General features: G+C 45.2%; 1 protein-coding gene across 1 annotated transcript in view; it reads right to left on the bottom strand.

Annotated features, from left to right (window-relative positions):
* Window positions 1–7953: 7953 nt before the first annotated feature.
* HS3ST2 (heparan sulfate (glucosamine) 3-O-sulfotransferase 2) overlaps window positions 7954–23430 on the bottom strand; it is a 103237-nt gene continuing 87760 nt past the window's right edge. The window contains exon 2 of the mRNA XM_012644956.1: window positions 7954–9311. Within this exon, the coding sequence (XP_012500410.1) occupies window positions 8693–9311 (619 nt within the window). The 3' untranslated portion in view covers window positions 7954–8692. The remainder of the gene's footprint in view (window positions 9312–23430) is intronic.

A 23430-nucleotide genomic window follows, 5' to 3' on the forward strand; every position in this document is an offset into this window, starting at 1 on the left:
GGCATCCAAATGACAACATTAAATTATCTTACCCCAAAGGTGTATTTACTGTGTTACCTGGGGGCCATTTTGCTGCCAAATATTCCTGAAAGGTTAATTGCTGTGTATTTGTACTCAAAATCAAAAGCAGTCTCCAACTATCCCTATATAAGGAGTGACAGCTTCCCCCAGTATAAAAGTCCTCAGAAAAGATGGAGCCATCTTATATTTGAGTCCTTATAAAGTGTCCATGCTGAAAGGCATTCTCTAAATTACTCTCTTTTGAACCATGAAGTACTGTTTGTACAGCCTGAAGTGAGCTGACTCAGTGCTAATTTGGGATGTTTATATAGGTCACTGGATGGACTTGGTAACAGAGAGGGCAAAGAAATTTGACACAGATTTAGTCCTTACTCTTAGTGATGTGAACTCACGTGCAAGTGTTGAATGTAAACAAGCTGCCGGAAAGTCATCTCAACCAGCAAGATGCGAAGCAATGATATTGCTGGGATCATGACTGCACCCCTTCCCGATCAAGAAAGGTCAATTATTCTAACATCTTGGGGATGGGTGCATGGGACTGGGAGAAAATTCCATTGGTGTCACCATGCCTGGATTTTAAAAGTGGGGCTGTCCCAGACAATTGTTAGACAAGATCCTGAAACAAGATCCTGATGCCAAAGATCAATGAGAATTTGAATAATATCATTTCATATGATACACGAAGGAAGAGAAGAAGTATCCCAAATTCATATATTTGTCCAGATAATGTGATTTGAAGTATGTCTGAGTAACTAAAAAAATTAGACATTACAAGTAGATAGCTACTTCATCTAAATTCCCAAAAGTTTCTCTGAGGTTGAGCTATGGGAGATTGCTGCTTTTCTAGGCCAAAAGAGCTAAGTATTGGCAATTTCATGTGGTTTAACGTCATAGACTCAAGTTGGCAAAACACTTTAAAAAATATCATTGGGGAAATGGTGGATCACCTTGGTTGTGGCAGGCATTTATGCTACAAGGTGAAAGGGAGACTTTGGAACTTTATAAACTTAGAATCTTCCAGGCAAGAGCCACGACGGTGCTTTGGAGATTCGATGGAGCATTTGTTGAATTTTTTAATTAACTGAAAACCATTGTGGGAGACAAACTTTGGCTTTGCCAGTAGTTTCCCCAGTAATCCTCTTCTTTTTAGTATAATCAAGCATTTAGTTGTTTTCATTATAAATTATAATTTTTTGTTGACTATTTGCCCAATTTATTAGATGGATCTTCTTTCACATGAAGTCATAGAATACTCGTCTTTCATATGCTCACCATTAGTGGCAAATTGTTTGCCTCCAGCCAATAGCAAAATCAAACGGCAGAAGTTCTAGGAGGGATAAGGTAACTATTATTCACCTTGTGGGATTCTACAGGCTTTATCTCTCTGTCAGTCTGGATTGCCTATAATTTGCAATTCCTAGACTATATGACTTTGATCCCCCACAGAATCACCTTAATAGAACTATTATTTCATTCTCTTAATAATTCATACATATCATTATTTTATATAGAAAATAGTAGTATGCAGATTATCCCAAGATTTCCTATAAAAGTAATTATGGAGGATACATTCTGTTGACCAGATGTAAAGATCTCCCTTGGGAAATTGATTCTGTCTTCTTTAAGTTCCCATGATTAGACCACACAATGCACATCACCCATCAATTTTCCTCTTTGCCTTGACTGTTAGGAAACTCACAGCTACATTTAGGCTCAACCACCATAGAACTTTTCTCATTATAATGTTTCTTGATATGATTCTGCCTTCCTCTTGATTACGCAGCTTTTTATCTGGAATTTTGTGTTGACCCTTATGGTAACTCCACTCCCCAAATGTCAGCATAGTCTTGCAGAGCAGGCTTGGTGAAATGCCCGCCTCACGCCCCTCTCTGCTTGCCCTTGTTGCAACAACAACAACAACAACAAAACAAAAACCCCAAGATTTGTGCCTAATTTCTTACTTCTCAGATAATAATATACTGCTAGCATATAATATAATGCTAGCAAAAAGATAATGTATATCTGTTCTCTATTCCAAGGTCTAACAAATTTTGTTGATGGGAAGTTCTTCTTAAAAGACAATTAAAATGTTAGTGTTGCAGCATAAGTCTCTTCTTCCTGAAGAATTTAGAGTTAGAAGTTGTGGATTTGAGTCCTAGCTGTGTAACCTCAGAGAAATCACTTTTAAAAACTCTGTGGACCCCAATCCCTTCTCTCTGCAAAATGGGAATAAAACTCTTAGTTATTACAAAGAGAAAATGATATGAAGCATGTGAAAGAACTTTATTCCCTGAAGCCAATGTGGAAGTCATGTCATTATTATTTAATGGCAGGAGAAGGATAGAAGTCACGTATAAAATACTTTTGTGCCCTGAGTACTCTACCTACACTGTTTTATCTTTGCTTCTCCATATTACCCAGACGCTCCTTGCTATGCCTCTGCCCAAGGGCTCTGAATGGCTGTGGCCTCTGGAAAGAGGGTTTGGGACTGTGATGGTGGCATGAATTGCCCTTAAAGCCACCGTGAGAAGCCTAGAACTGAACCCCATGAGGACCAGGCTCATCTGGGTATAGTGAGCTGCAGAGCCCATGCTGGTCTCTGATACAGGTAAATGCCCAGCATAAAAGGACAGCCAGGTCAGGGACTGAGGCACAGCTATGGTTGAACTATAAATACATCCTTCCCTCTAGGTCTCGAGAGGAACAGAGCCCCTTCCTAGAAGCCTGAGGGTAGGATAGCAGGCCCACTCACAGGTAGAAAGGTGCCAGGTTGCACATACGTCAATTGACTGGTTCTCTTCAGATAAGTTCCAGACTGAGATGTGCTGGGGTGGGCTGTGTCCATTAACCATCTGTCACTCAGCCATGATCCAATTAGCTGTGTGTAGTCAATCATGTTCTGGTCAGATACGGATCCGCGAGACACCTGTCAGCCACACAGACTTGTCTGCAGTTCTTCCAGGCACATGGGAGTGAAATCAACATCCATCACACACAGGACCACCAGGTGCATTTCTGGAAGACACTGCTGAGCGAGGAAGGGGCACAAACCACGTGCCCCCGGCAGCAAGCAGTAGGAAGGCTGATGTAAGAATTAGGCAGTTGCTGGGAGCCCTTATTTTCTCTTATTACCTTTCATTCATGGTCTTGTCCTTTCTCCTGCTGTCTGGATGTGTGTGTGCGTGTGTGTGTACACAGGGGGTGTGGATGCCAAATGGTGGTGGTGGGAATACAAAGGGGAGTAGCATCGTACTCAGAGATTGGGATCGAAAGTCAAGAGGTCAGATGACAAAGGCATGTAGGCAAAATCGCCTTGAGAAATCCTTTCCTTCCAACACTGCCAGTTTTACCTTTTGTCTTAGTCTATTTGGGCTGCTGCAGCAAAATACTACAGACTGGATAATTTACAAACAGTACAGATTTATTTCTCACAGTTCTGGAGGCTGGGAAGTCCAAGATCAAGGCACCAGTAGGTTTGGTGTCTGGGAGAGCCTGGTCTCTGCTTCTAAGATGGTACCTTGATCACTGTGTCCTCACATGGTGGAAGGACGGAAGGACAAAAAGGGGCTGAACTCACTCCCTCAAGCCCCTTTATGAGGGCACGAATCTCATCCGGGAAGGTGGAGCCCTCATGGCCTAATCCCCTCCTCAAGCCTCCACCTCTTAATACAGTTGCATGAGGGATTAAGTCTCAACATGACTTTGGAGAGCGCAAACATTTAAACCAACGCACCTTCCATCATTGCTACAGGTTTCTGTTTATCCAGCTGGACACCTGAGGAAGTAGGTGGCTTGCATTTAGGGGCCACGGAGTATAAAAAATAAGCAGTAATCAACATCAGGATCACAATGAGTGAGGCCAAATGCCCACACTGTGGAGGGCATGCAGAGATTGAAGGGACAAAAGATCCATGCCTCCTTCTCGTAGTTACTCTGTTGTATATGCTCGTGGAGCAAAATGGCAGATAAAATTGCTTACATTTTTAAAGTCATCTGTTTTTCTCTCTGACAGACTAGAATTGAATTTAGCTAAATTAAATGTTCTATGAGGTGACTCCATTGCGTCATCAGGTGAAATGCAATCTGCCTTGTTTTAAAGGTGTTGAAAATGTGTTTGGTCCAGTGCCCAGAGTTCAGGTTAAATCCAGGCACACAACTACATAACAAAACTCCAAGGCCTCTGATTTATGCTCTCAGGTGTTTCCTGGCTATGGAAAAAGGGGAGAGGGGAGATTATGCAAGGATGTGCCAGAGCTGCCTAGTTCTGTCTCCTGGAAGCTGAATGTGCATGTCTCTTCCTAACTCTGCATTCAGTGATGCTACTTCGGTAGTCTAAAATTGGCCATGGTGCGTGTATTTACACCAGGGAAATTGGCAGATGCTACAAATCAGATGTCTCCTCTTCCCCTGCCACACTCTCAGAGAGCCAATTTACTAGATGTAGATGAGGGGAGGGAAAAGTTGGTGCTGGAATCATTTGCTTTCAGAAGACAAGTGGAAGGGATAGAGAGACAAATATTGGAGGTCTCAAATGTGGGGGGTGCTTCAGCCATTTTGAAGATGGGTTGTTGGAAAATATTGGTAAGATAAGAGACACCTTTTTGATAATTGGAGTTTTATTGTGCCAGAGATTAACTGCCTTCCAAATATCTCTTCTCTCCTTCCTCCTTAGCATCAAAATCCTGGCTTGTCAGGGAGGCAATGTGTTCAGCTAAGAGATGGCATTTTCTGGCCTCCTTTGCAGCTAGAGGAGCGTGCCTCTATACCATATCGTCTTTAGACAGAGGCAGGGGAAAGGAAGCAGGGACTGACAGAGGTATAGACACAATTTGGTATGTAGGAAAAAGCATACTCATGTATTGACGCAAAACCACAGAGAGAACCAGACACACCTGGAAGCTCTGCTATGTGGATAAGGCTCGGTGGCCAGACAGTGAGGTGTTGCCAAATGTTTGCTCTCCCCTCTTTTACAAGAGAATGCCTTTTTTTTTTTTTTTAGCTGAGTACAGTACCACCTAAATTAAAGATTATATTTCCCAGCTTCTCTTGCATCTGAGTGTGAGCAAGCGACTGAGTTCTACCCAAGGCGATGTGAGGGAAAGTGGTATCAACGTCTCTGCACAATCCTGGGGGCGCCATTCACAACATGAGGCAGCTGTGAGTAGAAATGATGTTGCAACCTCAAATGGAAGAAGTATGTTCTTCCTGTGCCCCGTTTTGCTCCTGAGAGACTGAATGTACCAACCGACAATGGCAATAGAATTCGGACCCACAACACAGCCTCTTCAGCAACCTGCCCAGGAAGCCGAACCACAACTTCTGTAGCAACTGACCCAGAATGGGCAGGACTTGGTTAATGACTGTCAGCTTCCCTATGTTTTGTTCCTGCTTCCAACTCAGGACCAACTGGGGAAAGTCAAATATGCGTCCAAACCAATCACGTAAGATGCCCCACTCCTGATGAGCCAGCCTCCAGCCTGCCTGTGCCAACAGCCTCCAATTAGGGCACATTTGCGGCCTTCCCTCTTTTCTGCCATGAAGTTTTCCCACTCCTCTGCCTGCCTTCGAGTCTCTGCCAAAGGCAGGGTTCCTTGCCATAGCAAGCTCTGGACCGATAGACTCTGTTTGCTCTCTTTCGTGGGGGTGAGGGTCTTCATTTATTTCTACACCCACTTCCTGCTGAGTGGAATACAGACATGGGGTGAGCCAACTTGAATTGTGAGCACTAAGATGCTAGGGCCCCCCGTTTCTGGCATCATGGAACTGCCATACACTCCATTCTGTTAGTGAGAAACATGCTTCAGTCTGTTAAGGCTCTGCCATTTTAGGTCTCTGTTTCAGCAACCTAACCAAACACACACACGCACACACACACACACACACACACACACACCCCGAGGAGACTTTTTTTTAGCTCAGATTGAATAGTCAAACTTTAGCTATTTAAACCGTACTAATTTGGAACTTGTGCAAGTTTGCCCTGGGGCTGCCTGGGTAAAGGGTACATTTGCACTGGATTAAAAATCAGAGTTTGCTGAGCAGATTCATGTACTCCAGATTTCACTCATTTAAACTAGGATTTTTAAGGTACTTTAGGATCTTTTATTTGCATACAATGATTGATATGCTAATTACAAGAGACTCATACCTATTCATTAATACCTGGAGTTTACTTAGTCCTGGCAGTCTGTGAATGCTTGTAATGCAAAGGAAGAAAGTTGCATTTATGCACACAAAATTCAGAATTTTTATCAATTCTAACTGGACTCTTCCCAATCAGAATAAATAAACAAATTTCACTGACTCTTTCTCGGGTGATCCCTTTGTGTTTCAGTGTGACTCTGTCTCCCTTTGGATACAGCTTTGGCCACTACATGGCCCAGGATCACAGGACACAAAATACTTTGGGTGGGGAAGATACAAGGGCAATTTATTAATGTCCACATATAATCCATCCTTTTTCTGGTCACCAGAGTTGAGGGCCCCAGGTTCCAGGCAGGAATAGTTCCCACCTTCCTCCATGTCACTTCTCTAGACCCACAGGGGAAGCATGGAAGGGTGGACCCACAGAACTGACTTCTTGGGGTCGCGGGCCCAGCCATTTGATGCCCTGTAAGACACTTGGGTCAGGAAGATGGGCCAAGACACAGAACTAATGTCTTAGGCTTTTGTGTCTTCCACCCTCATAAGTCAGACCTGACTTTCAGGGACCTTCTACCATGCCTGACAGAGTGGACAAAAGCAAAGAGGCCCCTGGATATTCAGCCATCCTTCCTGATCTCCTCTGGGTAGTATGGCGCTATCTGGGAAGCATGTCCCAGAAATGTCGTTCCCTGGGACGTCCTTGTTCATGACCCCAGGCCTCCAACATCCATCCACCCTCTCATCCATTCATCCATCCAACATTTGCTGTGTGCCTGCTCCATGTTTGCAAGACAGTCTTGACTCTTGAGGAGTTCATGATCTATGGCAGAGGTAGACATTTACACAAATAATTGTAATCTAGTGTGACACACGCTGTAACTGAGTTACATGCAAGCTACCAAGTGAACACAGAAGAATGAGCAGATAGCTTAGCTGGCGAAGGCTTCCCAAATACCAAACAAGTGACACTTGTGTGAAGTCTTACTGGAAGCGTGGGTTTCCGTTAGCTGGAGATGTTGGGTGTGGGATAGCATTCCAGGCAAAGGAAACGGAGGCTTGAAAGAGCCAAGAAAAGGCACATAGTTCTGTAGGGTTGGAGCAGAGAATGAGGGAGGAGGAGGAGATGCACCAGAACTGTAACCTGAGGTCCTCTTGGGCGCCATGCTGGAGGATTTGGACCTTACCTGAGGTCACAGGACACATTCAAGGCAGGGCTGGGACTCAAAAGCCTACAAAGTCAGGCAAATGATGTAACTCAGTGAGGGGGCTGGGTGGGGGTTGGAAACTGGGGAGTGCAGGCCCCATCCAAAGGCACAGCCACCTGTTGCCATGCTGGGGTGCAGGCTCAGTGTAGCCATGTTTCCATTTTCTAAAAGATAACAAGCTGGAAATCCATATTTTCATATGAATACTTCTAGTTTTCAACTGTGGGCAGTTATTTCAAAATATCACCCTGGCCAAGCAAAAAGTTATCTGATGTCCCATCAGCCCTTGGACCTTCAGTTTGGCACAACTGATTTAGATCAGATTAGAAATTTAGAATTTCTAAGCAGAGAACTGATACAGACTTATGTCAGAAAGAGGACGTCCCCACAGATCTTATGTGGTCTTTCTGCCCCAGCCCCTGCTGACAAGAATCTCCTTACCGATCTCCACCCCTTGCCCCTCCCCCACGCAATCTCTGCCCCTCCCCCCCAGACCACCCCCAGCTCCTGCCACCCTCTCCACTGGGAGAAGCCGGATGAATGAACTGTGCTGCAGACCTGGCTTACAGAGAAAAGCCCAGCGTTAAGGACATGAGAGAACCATATTTATTTCACATGGACAAGCATGATTCCGTTGCATGCTGAACACGAAAGCTCGTGTGAGCAAAGTACCCGTAACAGCAGAATTTATGTGCTTTTGTCCACAGGGAGCAGGGAGAGTCATGAAGTAGTTTTCAGAGACAGTATCCTTCAGAACACAGGCTCTGAAGTCACCGGTGTATTTCATCACCAAAGGGTCTATCTCGCAGGAGTGGCCAGGGGGTGCTTCCAGGGTTGCAATCTCGTGATGAGTTGCCAAGTTCTGAGGAGGACTGAGGATGGTCTCCTATCCCACCACCCAGGGTGTCTCGGGGAAAGAGGCTCAGAGGGAAGGTACATGCCACTTGGAATTAACAAGGCCACTCCTGGGCAGACAGTGACAGGGGCCGACTGCTGCAACCATAGCAACAGAACCATCACCACTTACAATATCCATCATCAGGGGAAGATCCACTCTTCTTAAAGCCGTTCCCCAAGGCCCCTTACGGGTGGAAGGGAACTGATTGGACGTCCCAGAGCAGATCAACTTTGCCCAGAATGGAGAGAGCTAGTGGCAGGGACCCCCTGGTCTCTTGGCATTAGCTGCGCTTCCGGGTTCCAAGATGATAGACTCCAAGCTGGGAACGAGGCTGGAGTCTCGACTTGTTGGGGGAAGAGGATCAGAGGCTCCGAGAGCAAACCTCAAGGAAAAGACCACAGAAGAGCCCTTGCCTCTGGGTGTCTTACTCCCACCTGAAGTCCTGCCCAACGGTTTCATAAAATTTAATATTATACGGTCTATAAAACTCCCGAAGCTGGTCTATGACTTCAGGATCAATCTGTACATGAGTTCTCCCTTTGGATTTGCCCAGGCATCGAGGCAGGAGGCTCGACTGTGTTTTTTTCAAGCAAGGGAATCCTTTGGTCTTGTTGAAGTAGAAGTGCTTGTCGGTGATGAATCTCTTGATGCCCAGGAAGTCCTGGACGCGCCCCATCTCGCCCGCAGGGTCGGTGATGAGCCGCTCGCCGCTGACGAAGTGGATCTGGGCCAGCGGGAAGTACCGCAGCCAGCTCTCCAGGTGCAGCACGTACATGCCGATGCGGATGGCATTCCACGACACGTCCACCAGGCCCAGGCTGCGGTTGCGGAAGGACAGGCCCTCGAAGGTAGGGATGTCGGGCTTCTTGGAGAGCGTCTGGGTGTAATCGGAGATGGCGCGCGTCACGGGGTTGCGCACCACCACGATCAGCTTGGTGTCTCGGGACATGTTGAAGATGCGGCGAGGGGCCTCTTGGGTGACGAAGTAGCTGGGCGTCTTCTCCAGCGTGATCTGGGTCTCCAGGGTCCTGGGCATCAGGCTCCTAGGGGAAGAAGCAACACGTCGTCAAACAGGGTTCCCCTGGGGGCCCGGGACTCAAGCACAGCACACCGGCTCGCTCCACCCCGTGACCTGTTCAGTTCCGTCCTCTCTGGCACATTTGAAACTCTCACCTGGTGAGAAACCCACTTTAACTCTTGATTTTTTTTTTCTAATTTTTAACAAGTTTGCTTTAAAAACTGGAAACAACCTAGATGTCCATCCATATGTGTTAAATAAATTGTGGAACAGCCAGTTAGTAGAGTTAGGCAGATCTATATGTGTTAATATGGAATGAGTTCCAACATATCATGTTACATGCAAAAAGGCAAGGTGCGGTGTGTATATGGTGGGAAGGGCACACAGGCCACCAGTAAAAGCAGTTGCTCCTAGGGAAGGAACTTGAGGTGGATGAGAAACTAGGAGATGAGAGATAAATGATAATTACTTTTTACTGTGTAATCTTTTACACAGCTTGAAATTTTCAATGCATTTATTGCATATTCAAAAAATACAAAGTAAGCCACTGAATATTGTTCTGGCAAAAGATATTTCTCCAATTATATTAAGAAAATCTTTTTTGGGGGGTGAAAAAAGCTTGTTTTGCAAGAATAGCAACTGTTTTAGATATGAGTTCTGACGTCTTCTCCTGCCAAAAAACATCTGAAATACATCCTTTGTGTAGGCTTGAAGAAGAACAGAACTCCAGGCTGGTTGGGACCTCAGTGGGAAGCCAGGCAATGCAACCCTTCTCTCTCCCATTTTTTAATTTCCTGGCTCTGCTTCAGACTTTATGGGGTGATGGAAGGAGGCTCTAATGTCTCCTTCCCAGGTACATCTCTTTCGGGCTTTGATGGAGGGAAACTCCTGGTTCCCAGTCGTTACTTCTTGATGAAGGTCATATTTTACCCTTAAATTAGTTTTTCTTAATCCTGGCTGCACATTACAATTACCTGAGAAGTTTATTCTTTCTTTCTTTTAAAAATAAAGATGTCTGGGCTCTGTCCTAGATCAATTGATGCAAAATGTTGGGGGGGGGGTGTACTTTTCTAAAGCTCCTCCCATGATTCCAAGGTGAAGGCAAAGTTGAGAAACACCCTTCCCCAATCATCCTTTCTCCAGTCCTGACACTGTGACTTACCAACCCTCAAAGCATGCATCTTCACATTCCTTTGGGATATTGACTCCTGGTTCCTAGTCTTCTTCCCAGCTCCTACTGTCATCTCCATCCAACAACCTGTCCTCACAGTGCTTTGACTTTTACTACTCCGAGTATGTCCATGTTCTCTACCCTTCACCATCTCTTCCTCCTGGCTGTTCCTTGGGTCTTGTCATTGAAATGGCCTTAATTCTGAAATGGTTAACTCAGAAATCTCACTCTAGGACTAAGTAGTGAGTTGAATGGTGACCCTCCAAAGTACATGCCCACCCAGGACCTTTGAATGTGACCTTATCTGGGAAAAAAGTCTTTGCAGATTTAATTAAATTAAGCCTAGATATGAAATCATCCTAGATTAGGGTAAGCCTTAAGTCCAGTGATGAGTGTCCTAAGAAGAGAAGAGAAGGAAGACGAGACACATAGGGAATGAGGAGACCTGAATTCAAAGGCAGAGAGTGAAGTAAGATATCTATAAGCCGTGAATACCAAGGAATGCCACTAGCAGCCCCCAAAAGCCAGGAGAGGGGCACGGACTGGATCCTTCCTCAGGCCATCTAGAAGGAACCAATCCTACTAAACATTTGGTTTCAGACTTCTGGCCTCCAGAAGTGTAAAAGAATAAATTTCTGTTGTTTTAAGCCACCCAGTTTGTAGTCATTTGTTACAGCAGCCACAGTAAACTACAGATGACAGCCTTGTTTCCTTCCACCTTTACCACGGTCTCAAACTCATTACACCTATTTTCAAATTCATCCAGGAGCCTCTCGATCTCACTTTCTTCTCCACTTTCCCTAGACCCAGTGAACAATCATTTCAATAGCATCATCATCATTATCATTATCATTATTGTCATCAACTTCATCAGGCTAATTCCAGCCTTTCATCCTTTCTAATTCTGTCCCTGAGTTGTCAAATAGCAGTGGAGAAAATTGCTGGCCCTTACAGTAAGTGGATCCTTTATATATTTATTAATGTAGCTTTAGTTGAACCCTCAGTACTGCTCTATAGTTTTATATTTGTCTTTACAGGCTCTCCCTGTCATTCTTCATAGCAAATATTCCCAATTCTCACCATAAACTCCCAACTCTAATTTTGTCACCCACCCGTAACATGTAACTAGTCTCCCACAACACTAGAAAGGTATAAGTGGTCACCCTCCAACGCCTTCCTCTCCATTATCTTGAAATTGACCTTGATCTGCACCCATCCTGAGCCCCTCCTGCTAGCCTCAGGGAACAAGCTCTGCAGGGGCTCACCTGTCCACCCGTGCTCAGGTCCCTTCTCCTACTGCCTTCTCCGCAAACCCACCCATTGGCCCCTTGAGCCTTCAAATCCCCTGTGCTACTAGGCTGAGACAACTGATACTTTGCTTTCAGGCCCAAAGTCTATATGGAACCTTGTGGGTTGAAAGTTTAAATAATATTTATTAGTATTGAGTAGACCAATTTTTTTTAAAGGATATCATTGTGAGTAAACAATCACAAAGGCACTTGAATAGAATTCTTCGGCTGTATTTTCTTAGAAATCTGGCTATATCCTATTATGAACTTGGCACACATTGTAATTAGGTGTTGGCCCTTATGACAAGAGTAGATGAAATTATATAAATGTAACAGGGCATTTAAACTCTGTTTAAAGACTTTCCAAACTCTATAGGGCAACACAAAGAGGTGGACGTGACAAGCCGTTAAACAGCTTTGCAATATCCTTCCACACAGTAAAGAGAGGAATTGAGGATGCAACATTTTCCAAGCTTATTGGACTGTGGAGCTATGAACTATTTCCGGGAGCACCAATTAACATCTCTCTCTGTTACCAGTTTGGAAAGTTCTCACCAATTCCAGTGATCTCCGGAGCATCACATCATTCCCCTGTGTGTGCACTGAAGTGAAAATCCACCCTTCTAATTCCTAATCAGCATCTCAGTCGCAAAACCAAATGACAAATAGCAAGGAAGATATAAGAACCAGACTGTAAACGAGATCATTGTAGCCACACCATGAGTCAAAGAGTCCTATGGATTTCAAATTTTCTCTGTTCCCCCAAAACACCTTTGCATATTTACTTCTCCTTAGGTCACTGGAATAGAACACAGGAATCCTGTGACAACATGCATGGGGACTGTGTCTACACCTCCATGCTCTGTGCACATGGTGAGAAGGTGCTTAGACTTTGCTTTGAGGCCCATCTTACTTCCTTATGTCACTCTTTAAATTTTGCTTACTTGTTTCCAGCTGCTAACAAACAGCTGGACTTTTCTTTCACCCTGTAAACCTCTTAAGCTTCTGCCTCCTTCTTTTTTATGTAGCTCTGCAAAAATTACTGAAGGAATAATCTAACACACCCTGTTTAGACTTACCTCCCATTTGTTATTTTAACTTGCTCAGCAACAATTTCTTGTACCTCTGGTTAACAATCCCAGATTTTTCTTTGAGGAACTATCACTCTTAGCTTTGGACAAAATCTTGGTGGGCCAAGGGGTGGGTGCATGATCAAAGTTAGACCACTAAGTACCAATTGTGTTATAAAGACTAAAAAAATGGGTCATAAATACTGAAAATGAAGCTCTCCAACCAGACATAGGAAGCTGGAAGAGAGAGATTCCCCCATTAGTTTCTGTTACCAAATCCTATAGCTATCTGGTTCTTGCCCTTTTCGAAGACTTGGTCCTTTCATTTTCCTCTGGATTCTGTGACTTAATCCATATCCTTCCAGTAAATCATTACTAGTTTAAGTTATCAGAATTGGTTTCTGTTGCTTGCAACCCAAGAATTCTAACTCATCTTTTGCAATCGGGCTACTTCTCCTTCTTTTCTATGGAAGTTATTTACACTCACCCGACTTGATTATAAACTCCATGAGGGAAGGGCAGGGCAGGACATATCTTATTTGCAGCTATATCTCAAGAAGCTACCACAATCCGTGGCATGAGTAAGGTCTCCATCAATATGTTTGAGATTTAAATGAAGCAACAACTTGTCTATCCCAGTTATGCTTAGATGCCTTCATCCCCTTTTCAAATTCCCAGCTCTCTCTGAACCATTCTGTATCTCCCCAGTGGTCTGTCTCCCACTTCTCTCATTCAACGTGATCCTCCTGGATGACCTCAATCCTTCCTCAGCCTTTAACCATCCCCGGAGAGATGCTGACTCACAAACCTGTAACTGCAGCTCATGCCCAGCTGTCTATGTGCCGCATATCAACCTCGACAACTTGACTCACCATTTTCCTCCCCAAACTTACTGCTCTCTTTTGCCTGTTTTCACAGATATCACCATGAAAGCAGAAAAATCTCAAAATCGTTCTCGACTCTTCCTCACATCTAATGTCTTTCACTCTTGTAAGTTTTATTTCTCCAACCTTCTGAAGTCTCCCCACGGCTCACCGAGCCCACTCACATGGCTGCAGGCCCTTGTCAACTCTTCCTCAGACAAGAGTTCTTTCTTTCTGACCTCCCTGCTTCTACTTGCTCTCCCTTTCCATCTATTCTGCATTCTGTGTCCACCAGGAAATCCAGTCACGAATTCCAAACTTTCTAGAGCAAAACCAATCATGTCGACCATCACCGACTCTTTTGAATAAAGCCCATATTCCCTGGCTGGGTACTCAAGCCCCTGCCTACCTTTCTAGAATTAACCACTTGCCACTTCCTGGTAACCTGATGCTTATGCCATAGTGAACACAAAATCCACTCCCCAAACGTGTCCTGCTCCTCCATGTGTGCTGTGCACTTGCTGGGTGTTTTAGTTTAGTTTTTCAAGACCACGGAGCATCTTTCTTGTTTCTTTTGCCCTCATGAACGCCTGGTCATGTTTCCAAGTCCAAACCCAAAGCCACACACACCCTCTGTGAATCCTTCCTTGTGATCTCTCAGCACTTTTTAGACCCACCTGCTAGCACCCTCATCCCATCCTGTGGGAATTATTAGTTATGAGTCCACGTATATCAACAAATCAGCAACTTGGACATGTTTTCTGTTCATTTCTGCCTTCCTAGCACAACACCATAGCTGCTCAACAAATGGATCCATTTATGAGGTAGGTGCATATTGAGAAGTGGGCCTTGCATCCTCAGAAATGATCGGTGTTGATAAACTCAGCCCTCTTTTAGCATTCTGGCCTCGGGCAGATAGTCCTGGAGGGAGCTTTTCTGTTGTTTGTAAGACTTCATCGTGCACAGAGGCTCTCGCTTGTAGACTGAGGGGAGTCCAAGCTCTGGTTCAGCCAAGACCTCCAAACGCAGGAAGGTAAAATGAGATTTAAAGGAACACATTTCATGCCATGTCTGTTTTGCCATCTGCACACTGTCCCTAGCCCAGGGCTCTGCCATGTCACTGGGGGGTGGAGGGGAAGAGGTGGTGAAATCAAGCTGAATTCTGGGACCACCTGGGGGGTTTTTAGAGCAACGCAAATGCCTGGGTCCCATGCCAGACTAATTAAATCAGAAACTCTTGGCATTGGGCCCAGGTACCTGCAATTTTGAGGCTCCCCAGATGGTTCCAGTGGGCTACCAGTCCTAAGAACCACTGCTGTAGACTGTGCCTTCCTTCAGCTACATGTCCTTCAATACAGGTGTTCATGAATATTAACTGGGTGCATCTTAGAGAAAAATTCCTGGGCCCGTCCCCTGTACATTCTGATTTCAATGGGCTTGGGGTGCAGTCCACACACCTACATTTTAAATAAGCTTCCCTCATGATTCTTATAATCAGGAAAGCTTGGGAAATACAACCTTAATATTAATAATAGGTACCCTCATGAGTACATGATCACACTCATTACTGTCTAATATATTATAGGTTTATTTGTTTGTTTACTGTCCCTGGCCACCCCCTGCTCCACCCCACTGTAGAGTATAAATTCCAAAAGTGAGTGTTGTTATCTTGTTCACTGCCGTATTCTCTGCATCTAGAGGACGGCTGGCACTTAGTAGGGGTTCAGAAAATACTTGTCAAAGGGAAAAAAATAAAGATGAGGCTGTCATCTGAGAACAATGAGGCAGAATCCTATTGTTTATCCTAGTGGAGAGGTGTCCCTCTGTCCCATGCCACGGAAGCCCATACTCTATCACCCTAAGGGAAAAATCGCAGACTTCCTATAGCCTCTCCCCGCCACAAAAAAGAAAAGAGAATCCAAATACTCTCTTACCATGCTGAGGCTCTCTGGAAAGTAAATTTTTAACCCACATTGGGCCACCCAGGGGAGCAGAGACAGCGCCCTGGGCCCCGCCATCCACACTGGGACATCCTGTGCATGTGTCAGCACGTGGGAGCTGGCCTGATATTGGCCTATCATTGGAAACTTACCGAGCTGGCACACCGCTGATGATTACTGATAGGATTCTTCGGAAGATTTCATTTTCTGCTAAATTTGTACACCCTTTGCATGTGTTCTGGAAGGCCCGGCTGCCTGGGGGACCGTGGTGATTTATTAGCTCCTAACTGGGCAACCAGGCTCTTTGAAAATCATTGCAGTCTCCGGAGGCATAATTAGGAGTGGAAGAGGAGGGAAAAGGTCTTACTGCAAGAAACGGGTTCTCAAAACTAAACCTGCTAAACCCCACGCGCCGAGCCAGGCGGCAGACGCAGCACCTGTGGCCATTTATCCTCATCTGGTTGAGCGTGGACACGAGTCCCCTCTCGTATCGTGGGACCACTTCCTTCTAATTCCACAGCCCCAAATCCTTCCATTTATGTGACCCAAGAGCAAAACGTTGAGTCCCAGCTTAAACTCCAGCAACCATTCTTCATGCTCACAGGATCAAGTCCCTACCGGGATTTCTGCGGCTCTTCCTGATCCTACCATGCATGGCTACTCCTGGGCTCTGGCTAGACTGGGCTATTTAAAGTCCAGTCTCTACTCCTCCCAAAGACTGTATTTGTCATGCTACGGGACATTTGATGTGTTGTGCCCTTTGCATGAAGCTCTGCTTAACCTGCCTGGCAAAACCTCATCTCTCAGCTCATCATCACCTCCACCACGAAGCCTTCCCTGACTATGCCCTTAGCATTTCCCCCTGCCAGGAAGAGTTGGGCATTTTTTTACCCTTGTGATTCTGTGGTACCTACTATAGACATAAACCACTTTTGACACATTGTCTGAGTCTGTCATCCCCCTAAAGAGTAAGGTCCCTGAAATAGGCATCATGACTGTCACATCTCTATTTCGACGATGCCTACCTAGTCCTGTGCCTGTATACATTCATGTATTCATTCAAGAGGCAAACATTTATTGAGTGCCTACTATATTACAGGGATACAAAGATAAGTGAAGTGCAGTTTCTTTCTTCAAGGAGTTAACAGTTTTGTGGACCAATAGGGGTTAGAGGTTACAGGGTCCCTTTTCCCCAGTGTGAGGGGCTACACCTGAACCAGGGTTCCCGCAGGGATTAGTAGCTTCCTCTTTTTGGGGCTATGCCCAAGCCCAGTTTCCCATGGATCTTCAAGGTCCCCAGGTGCTGGGCAGCTGGCTTTCCCACCCAACTCCTGTAAACAGCTGGTACATAAAAGCAATCAACCAGTTGTTTGATTATGCCCTGATGGACAAGGCTCCTCTCATCCCTGCCCTATAAGAATGGAAGTTGATGGAGGTGTGGAGGCAGAGTCCCATAGATCCAGTTGGTCCAGGCCCTGGTAGGGTGAGAAGACAAGGTAACCCCGTCCTCCTGCCAATTATATTGCGACCATTGGCTTGCAGGTGTCCCCAGTAAAGTTTGTTCTTTTACTCATCCCTTGTGCATTGTGGAATTTGTCCTAAGTATGACAGGTAGAGACTACAAAGGGGTCCTCCTTGCAGGATACAGCCATGTAGAAGACAGTGGGTATTTTAGTGGCTGCGTATGAGTATAGGATTTGAAATCAAAGAGAGCTGGGTTTGAGTCTTGTCACTTGCTCACCATAAGAAAGGAATTCCCAGCACACGTCAGCCATGGTCACCGATGCACATGGTCATGACCATGCACATGGTCACTGATGCTTTGGACATCAACAAGATAATTGCTAACATCTGTTCAGTGACTGTGGGCCAGACACTGTTCTAAGCTCTGTGCATGAATCATCTCACTCAATCTTCACAATAACCCTACAAAGTAGACACTCACATTATTCCAGTTTTTGAGCTGAGGAAACTAGGACACAGAGAACTAAAGTAAATCACCAAAGCAACACAGGCAGTTTGCAGAGTCTGGATTCCAGTGTGGCTCTCTCACTAGAAGAAAACGTGAGAACATAAAAATGAATCTTGGCATGAGGACAGCCTTTCTAGGCATGAGGAAAAAATCATAAAGGAAAAGATTGAAAAGTTAGACTATGTAAAAAATGTAAGTTTCTGGAATGGAAAAATACCATAAATAAAATAAAAGAAAAATGACCAACAGAAAAAATATTTTCTGTATATACACTACAGACACAAGGAACTGATTTCATATATTTTTCATATATATTTACATTTTATATATTTTTCCAGACTTCTTGCAAATCAATAAGAACCAACCAGTAGAAGAAAGGAACATAGGCATGAGAAAAGAGTTAATAGGAAAAGAGCTATGAATGGAAAATAAACACACAAAAAGATACTCAATATCTTAAAATTAAAGAAATGCAAATTAAAACCATGATGAGATAATCTTGTTCATCTCTAAGGCTAGAAATATATTTTTAAAAATTGTAACAGTAATTGTTGGCAAGAGTGTGAAAAACCAATACCCTCCTAATATTGGCAGGTGTATAAATCGATGCAGTATTTGGGAGGGCAATTAGATATTATCTATCAAAATGTAAAATGCACATACACTTTAACCCAGCAATTCCACTTCTGGAAATGTATTTGCACAAGTGAGTAAAGACCCATACGCAAGGGTGTTCACTGTAGCGTTTGTGGTAGACGTGGGGGAGGCGTCCCCCAAAGATACCTACACAGGCTGTTCCTAGAGGGTAGTTGTCAGCCAAGGACTACATCTCCCAGCACCCCTTCCATCCAGGCGGGAGCATGGCTGACTCTTGACAGTGACAATGAGCTGAAGTGCTGTGTACTACCTCTAGGCCAAGGTGGTGACAAAGTAGGTATGTCCTCTTGAGTGTCTTTGCTGGTCCACTAGCTGAATGCATGGACTCTGTGGCCCTAGGTAGGTCCAAAAAGTAGGAGAGGTGGGGAAGAACACTTACGACTAGGAAACAACCCCCTCTGATTGTTGTCCAAGCAAGAAATAAATTTTTTCTTGGGGTTTGTTTGTTATATCAGCTAGCATTAACCTAACTACTGAAACACTATAATAAAATAAAAAAAAAGACCAGAAACAACCCACGTGTCCATTAATAGGAGACTAGTTAAATAAACCACAGTGAGGCCATACAATAGATTATTATGTGGCTATTAAGAAACGAGATAAATTTATAAATATTGACACAGAAGGGAGTCCAAAATGTATTATTAAGTGAAAAAAGCAAGTTACAGAACAGTAAGTTTAATATGTCCCTATTTACATACAAAATATACACACATATGCTAGTGTGTTGTCTATGCATAAACTTTTTCTGCAAGGATGTTCAATACATTGTAAAGAGAGATTATCTTCAGAGAATAGCCTTGAGGGGATCAGGGGTGGATTGTAGTGTAGAATGTGAATTTGTTATCACCTTTAGCTTTCTGCACTCGTTGGACTTTTTTTCCTCTGTCATAAACATGTATTCTCTGTTGTTTAAAAAACTAGCTACTGAAAAGCTATTTTTTAAAGAAGTCTCCATTGATAATATTTAGGAAGAAGAGAGCCTCTATCGTGGAGTGAGGGGGAGGAAATGTGTCTGGAGTGGCCGAGGCGTGGGCGGGAAGCAAGGACACGGAAGGTGAGAATGTATAGCTCTTTCCTCAAGAAGCTTGCCCGGAAAGGAGGAAGGGTACCGTGGGCGTTGAATGAATGTTTTTTGCTGCTGCGTGTGCAGCTCTGACAAGCTTCCAGGCAACTGGACCTCAATTTCTCAGGCCCCCATCTGTGGCTGACTGTGGGGACACTATCTGGTGGTAATTCCCCAAATATCCCTCCTTTTGCGGTCTGGGTTTAGTTTCTTTCCCTACCCTCCCTTTTTCTTGGAGCAGGTCCCTTAAGCTACTGCCTCTCGCACTTTAACGTGCATTTGAATCACCTGGAGGTGGGGGGTCTTGCTGAAGCGCAGATTCCAATTCAGTAGGTCTAGGGAGGGGCCTGAGAGTCTGCATTCTAGCAGGCTCTATGGTGGGGCTGACCTGCTGGTCCTTGGACCACACTTTGAGTAGCAAGGTGTTAAGGCAGCCCTGGCAATCCTGGCACAGATTATGTATTCAAGGAATGTTTGCTGCATTAAACGGAATCAGATAATTGGTGTTGGGCAAGATATTGTGGATGATTTGCATTCAGAAAACCTGGGTTTGAGTCCCAGCTTTTCCATTTCCCGACCGTGTGACTTTCATATTCATTTGCTCACCTGCAACGTGCAGGTGATGATGATGCCGACGTCACCTGGCTGTCGTGTGGACTCAGCTGGATAAACATGCGAGAGTCCCACATAAACCATCAAGCACTGTCGCCAGCCATCGAGGGGTTCCTCTTTCCCTACTTGATTCTCCCCTTTAGTTCAAGTCTTTTGCATTTTCAAAATGCCAGTCATTTATCCCTTCACCCTCTCCAGCAACACTCCTGTGTATCTCCTCTTCTTCCCAGCCAGAGTTCCTGAAATAAAGCCCAGGGAGATCCACTTCCTTCCCTCTCGTTCCTCCTCTGCTTGTTACATTGGCTCCCACCCCGCACCTCTGAGCACGGCCCTGCACCTCAGCTCCACCTCTGGTCCTGGCCTCGTTCCGCCTTCCTGTGGCAGCTGAGGCATCTTGTTGGCTCTTGGAACACACTCTCTTGGTGTCCTTTTTATCCTCTGACTATTCCTTCTCCATACGTCTTTCAGTTATTTTTCCTCGACTTACCACTTATCTTCTCACTTCTCCGTTAATGGCTCCACCACCCACCAGTAGCCCCAGCGACACCCACATCGAATCTATAACCAAATCCAATTGATAACTTCTTACTCATTCTCTTTTGACGTCTGTCCCAGCCAGTGTAGGACGCATTGCAGCTGTCCTCACTCAAGGACAGAGCAGCAGGGACCAGCTCGGGCACCTTTCTCTAGCTAGGCTCTACTTTCTAGCATCCATTCTGGGTCAGCTTGCTCTGGAGTTATGTTCCCCAGTGACACCAGCATCCAGAAAACAAGCTGGTACATGGGGGCAGTCATCATACCAAGTGGTGGCCGAGGGGACCTTTGTCCTCCTATAGTCTCCATTAGTCAAATCAGTGAACGCGCACGATGAAACAGAATGCATAGCAACTCCAAGACAAGCTTTCTAACCCTCCTCCAGTGGGGCCAAGCCAACTCCTTGGCCCACATAGAAATTTTGGAGCCACCACCTCCAGGCAGGATGACAGATCATCCCTAAGGACATGCAAGAGACCCTCAAAAAGGCCAGGGACCTGTACAAGAAGCTTCCTGAGTAGCACTGGGCGCTGGGAGCACCTGACTGCCCTTTCTTTACACCCGCACCTGCAGGGGAAGAGGGTTGCTGGAGAACTGAAACTGGCAGGTTGGCTTCACCGCAGAGACTTGACTGTCAGCACAAAGGGGACTTTAGCACACAGCGAGCAAATTCACCACGTATCTCTGGCCAACTGGCTCTCCCACTTTGCACAACAACAATTTCAGACCTTCCCCATTCTCTGCAAATGACCCAAACCCTGCCCTTTCCTGCCACTCTCAACAGCTGAGCTCACATCACCATCCACAGAGAATATAGAAACCCTTGAGAATGGGACACCCTCAATCTCCTGCTACCAAACACAGGAAGTCCTTCACACTGACCAGCACTGGGACGGAGCTGGATGCCACCCTACCCGGCCTGAACACCTTCTCCTCCCCTCCCGGTGTTCCCCGCCTGCGAGGTCCACAGAGCCCCCAGCCTCCGCGGTCCACAGAGCCCCCAGCCTCCGCCATCTGCCTCCCGATCCGCTCTAAGGACCAGTCAGTCCCCACCAGCTCTGAATGCTTCCCAGGCACCTGCAAACTCTCCAGCCAGTGACCGCATGAGTCAGTGAGCTTACTTTATTTTTTAAGGGCGGCAAGCTTTACAACCTCACACTCCAGAGTCCCCAGGGGTATTAACGGTTTTGCAGGGATGAGTTCCGCAAGCCTGCCCCACGTCCTGCGGCATCACAGTGCCCCCTGGTGGGAGGTGATCCAACTGCAGCTGTAGGAGCGAACACCTGTTGCCTCCCTGAGCTGAACCAATGATAGGAGTCCTTTCCAGTCTGTTTCCCTAAAGTTGCAGTTGTAGCGGAATATATTAAGCTCTGTGGTTGCAAGGGGTTAGCAGGGGTTGGCTTTCTGATTATGCCGGAAAGTCAGCTGCTTAAATATCATCCAGGCCTCAGATGTGCCCAAAGCCACATGTATGGTTGTTGGGTCACCAATACTTCCGACAGGTCCAAGCCCTGCCTAAACTGTATACGTTGGAATTCTTGTCTGGGCTTTGGTGTAAACGGTCCAGCTCTGCACTTCGGTTCTGGAAGGCATTCATGAAACCCGGCAAGGTGAACTAGCAGGTGCTTTCCCAGCCCCCAGACCTACCCCTTTCTGTCTCCAGGACTTTGCTGTTCTTTCTGCCTTGATCACTTTACCTTGGCTCTTCCTACGGCTCAGTCCTTCTCATACTCAGGTCTCAGTTCGAATGTCACCACTGTTAAATGTCACTCTCTAAACCCCAGAGTTTATTTCTGTTATCGCTCTAAACACGATCTGTAATTATCTTGCATATCTGTTTCTCTAGTGCCTTTCCTCGCCCCCAATTCATCTGAAAACCCCATCAGGAAGGGCTGGTGTCTGCCTTGCTGGCTGTGGTATCCTCAGTCCTTGTCACGGAGCCATCCCATTATAGGCAAGCAAAAGAGAATGAATCATACCCACCAAATATTTTGCTTGTTGAATGAATTAGATGGGAAAGAATCGTCTAAACCAAGAAGACACGACTCCTGGAGGAAATGCGGCAGCCTGAGAGCTTTAGAAAGAATTTCCCAAAGTGTGTTCACTTGTCATCTGTGGTGCCCACAGTGATTCATGGATGAAATTTACATTTTTTACAGTTATGTGTTTATTTTAATATATTTTAGAAAATTGGAACTAGGACATCACTTTTATTTAACAGATCTCATTGCTTAGGATGAAGATGAGATACATAGTGAAGGTAGAAAATGTGAATTGATCTAAATTCACAAATATTAAGTAAATAATAGTAAACGGTACTTTGAATATTAAGTAAATAATAGTAAATGGTACTTTAAATATGGCAAAAGATCCCTTCAATGACCAAAGTTTGGGAACCCCTGGCTCAAAACAGTATTGGTGCAGCCAAAGGGAATCCAAACCAGAGTAAGGTGGACATTACTCACTCAGTAAACATTTATTAAGCACCTACTCTTTGCTATCCATTTTGCTAAGCACTGAGGTCGAGTCTACAATTGGAGGATATAATGGGCAAATGAAAAATATTTAATTACAACTCGTGATGAAGGAAAAGAAGGAGAAAAGTATAGTGAGGCAATTAAGTGGTCAGAGAAACCCAATAGGGGACATTTGAGCAGAAGGACAAGAGGTGAGCATAACAAATGGTAATAAATGGATAGAAGGTATAAACTCAAAATATCAAAGAGAAACAGTGAAGAGTTGGTGGCAGGCAATAAATGTAGACATATTTTTGGAAGGAGGGAGGCTGATTTATGAGGGCCATTCGACTTAGGAGAGGAGAAGGCTGAGACGCGAGTGGCTGTGGAAGAGGGGGTGTCATTAAGAAGGGGAAAGTGAGTTCTTGCCAGAAAGCCCCCTAAAAGCTCAGGAGCCAGAAGCACCAGGGACCCTGGTCTGCGCGAGAGGTCTGGACAAAGGCATAGACTGATG

Source organism: Propithecus coquereli, unplaced genomic scaffold, assembly GCF_000956105.1.
Source record: "Propithecus coquereli isolate 6110/MARCELLA unplaced genomic scaffold, Pcoq_1.0 Scaffold223, whole genome shotgun sequence".
Lineage (NCBI taxonomy): Eukaryota > Metazoa > Chordata > Mammalia > Primates > Indriidae > Propithecus > Propithecus coquereli.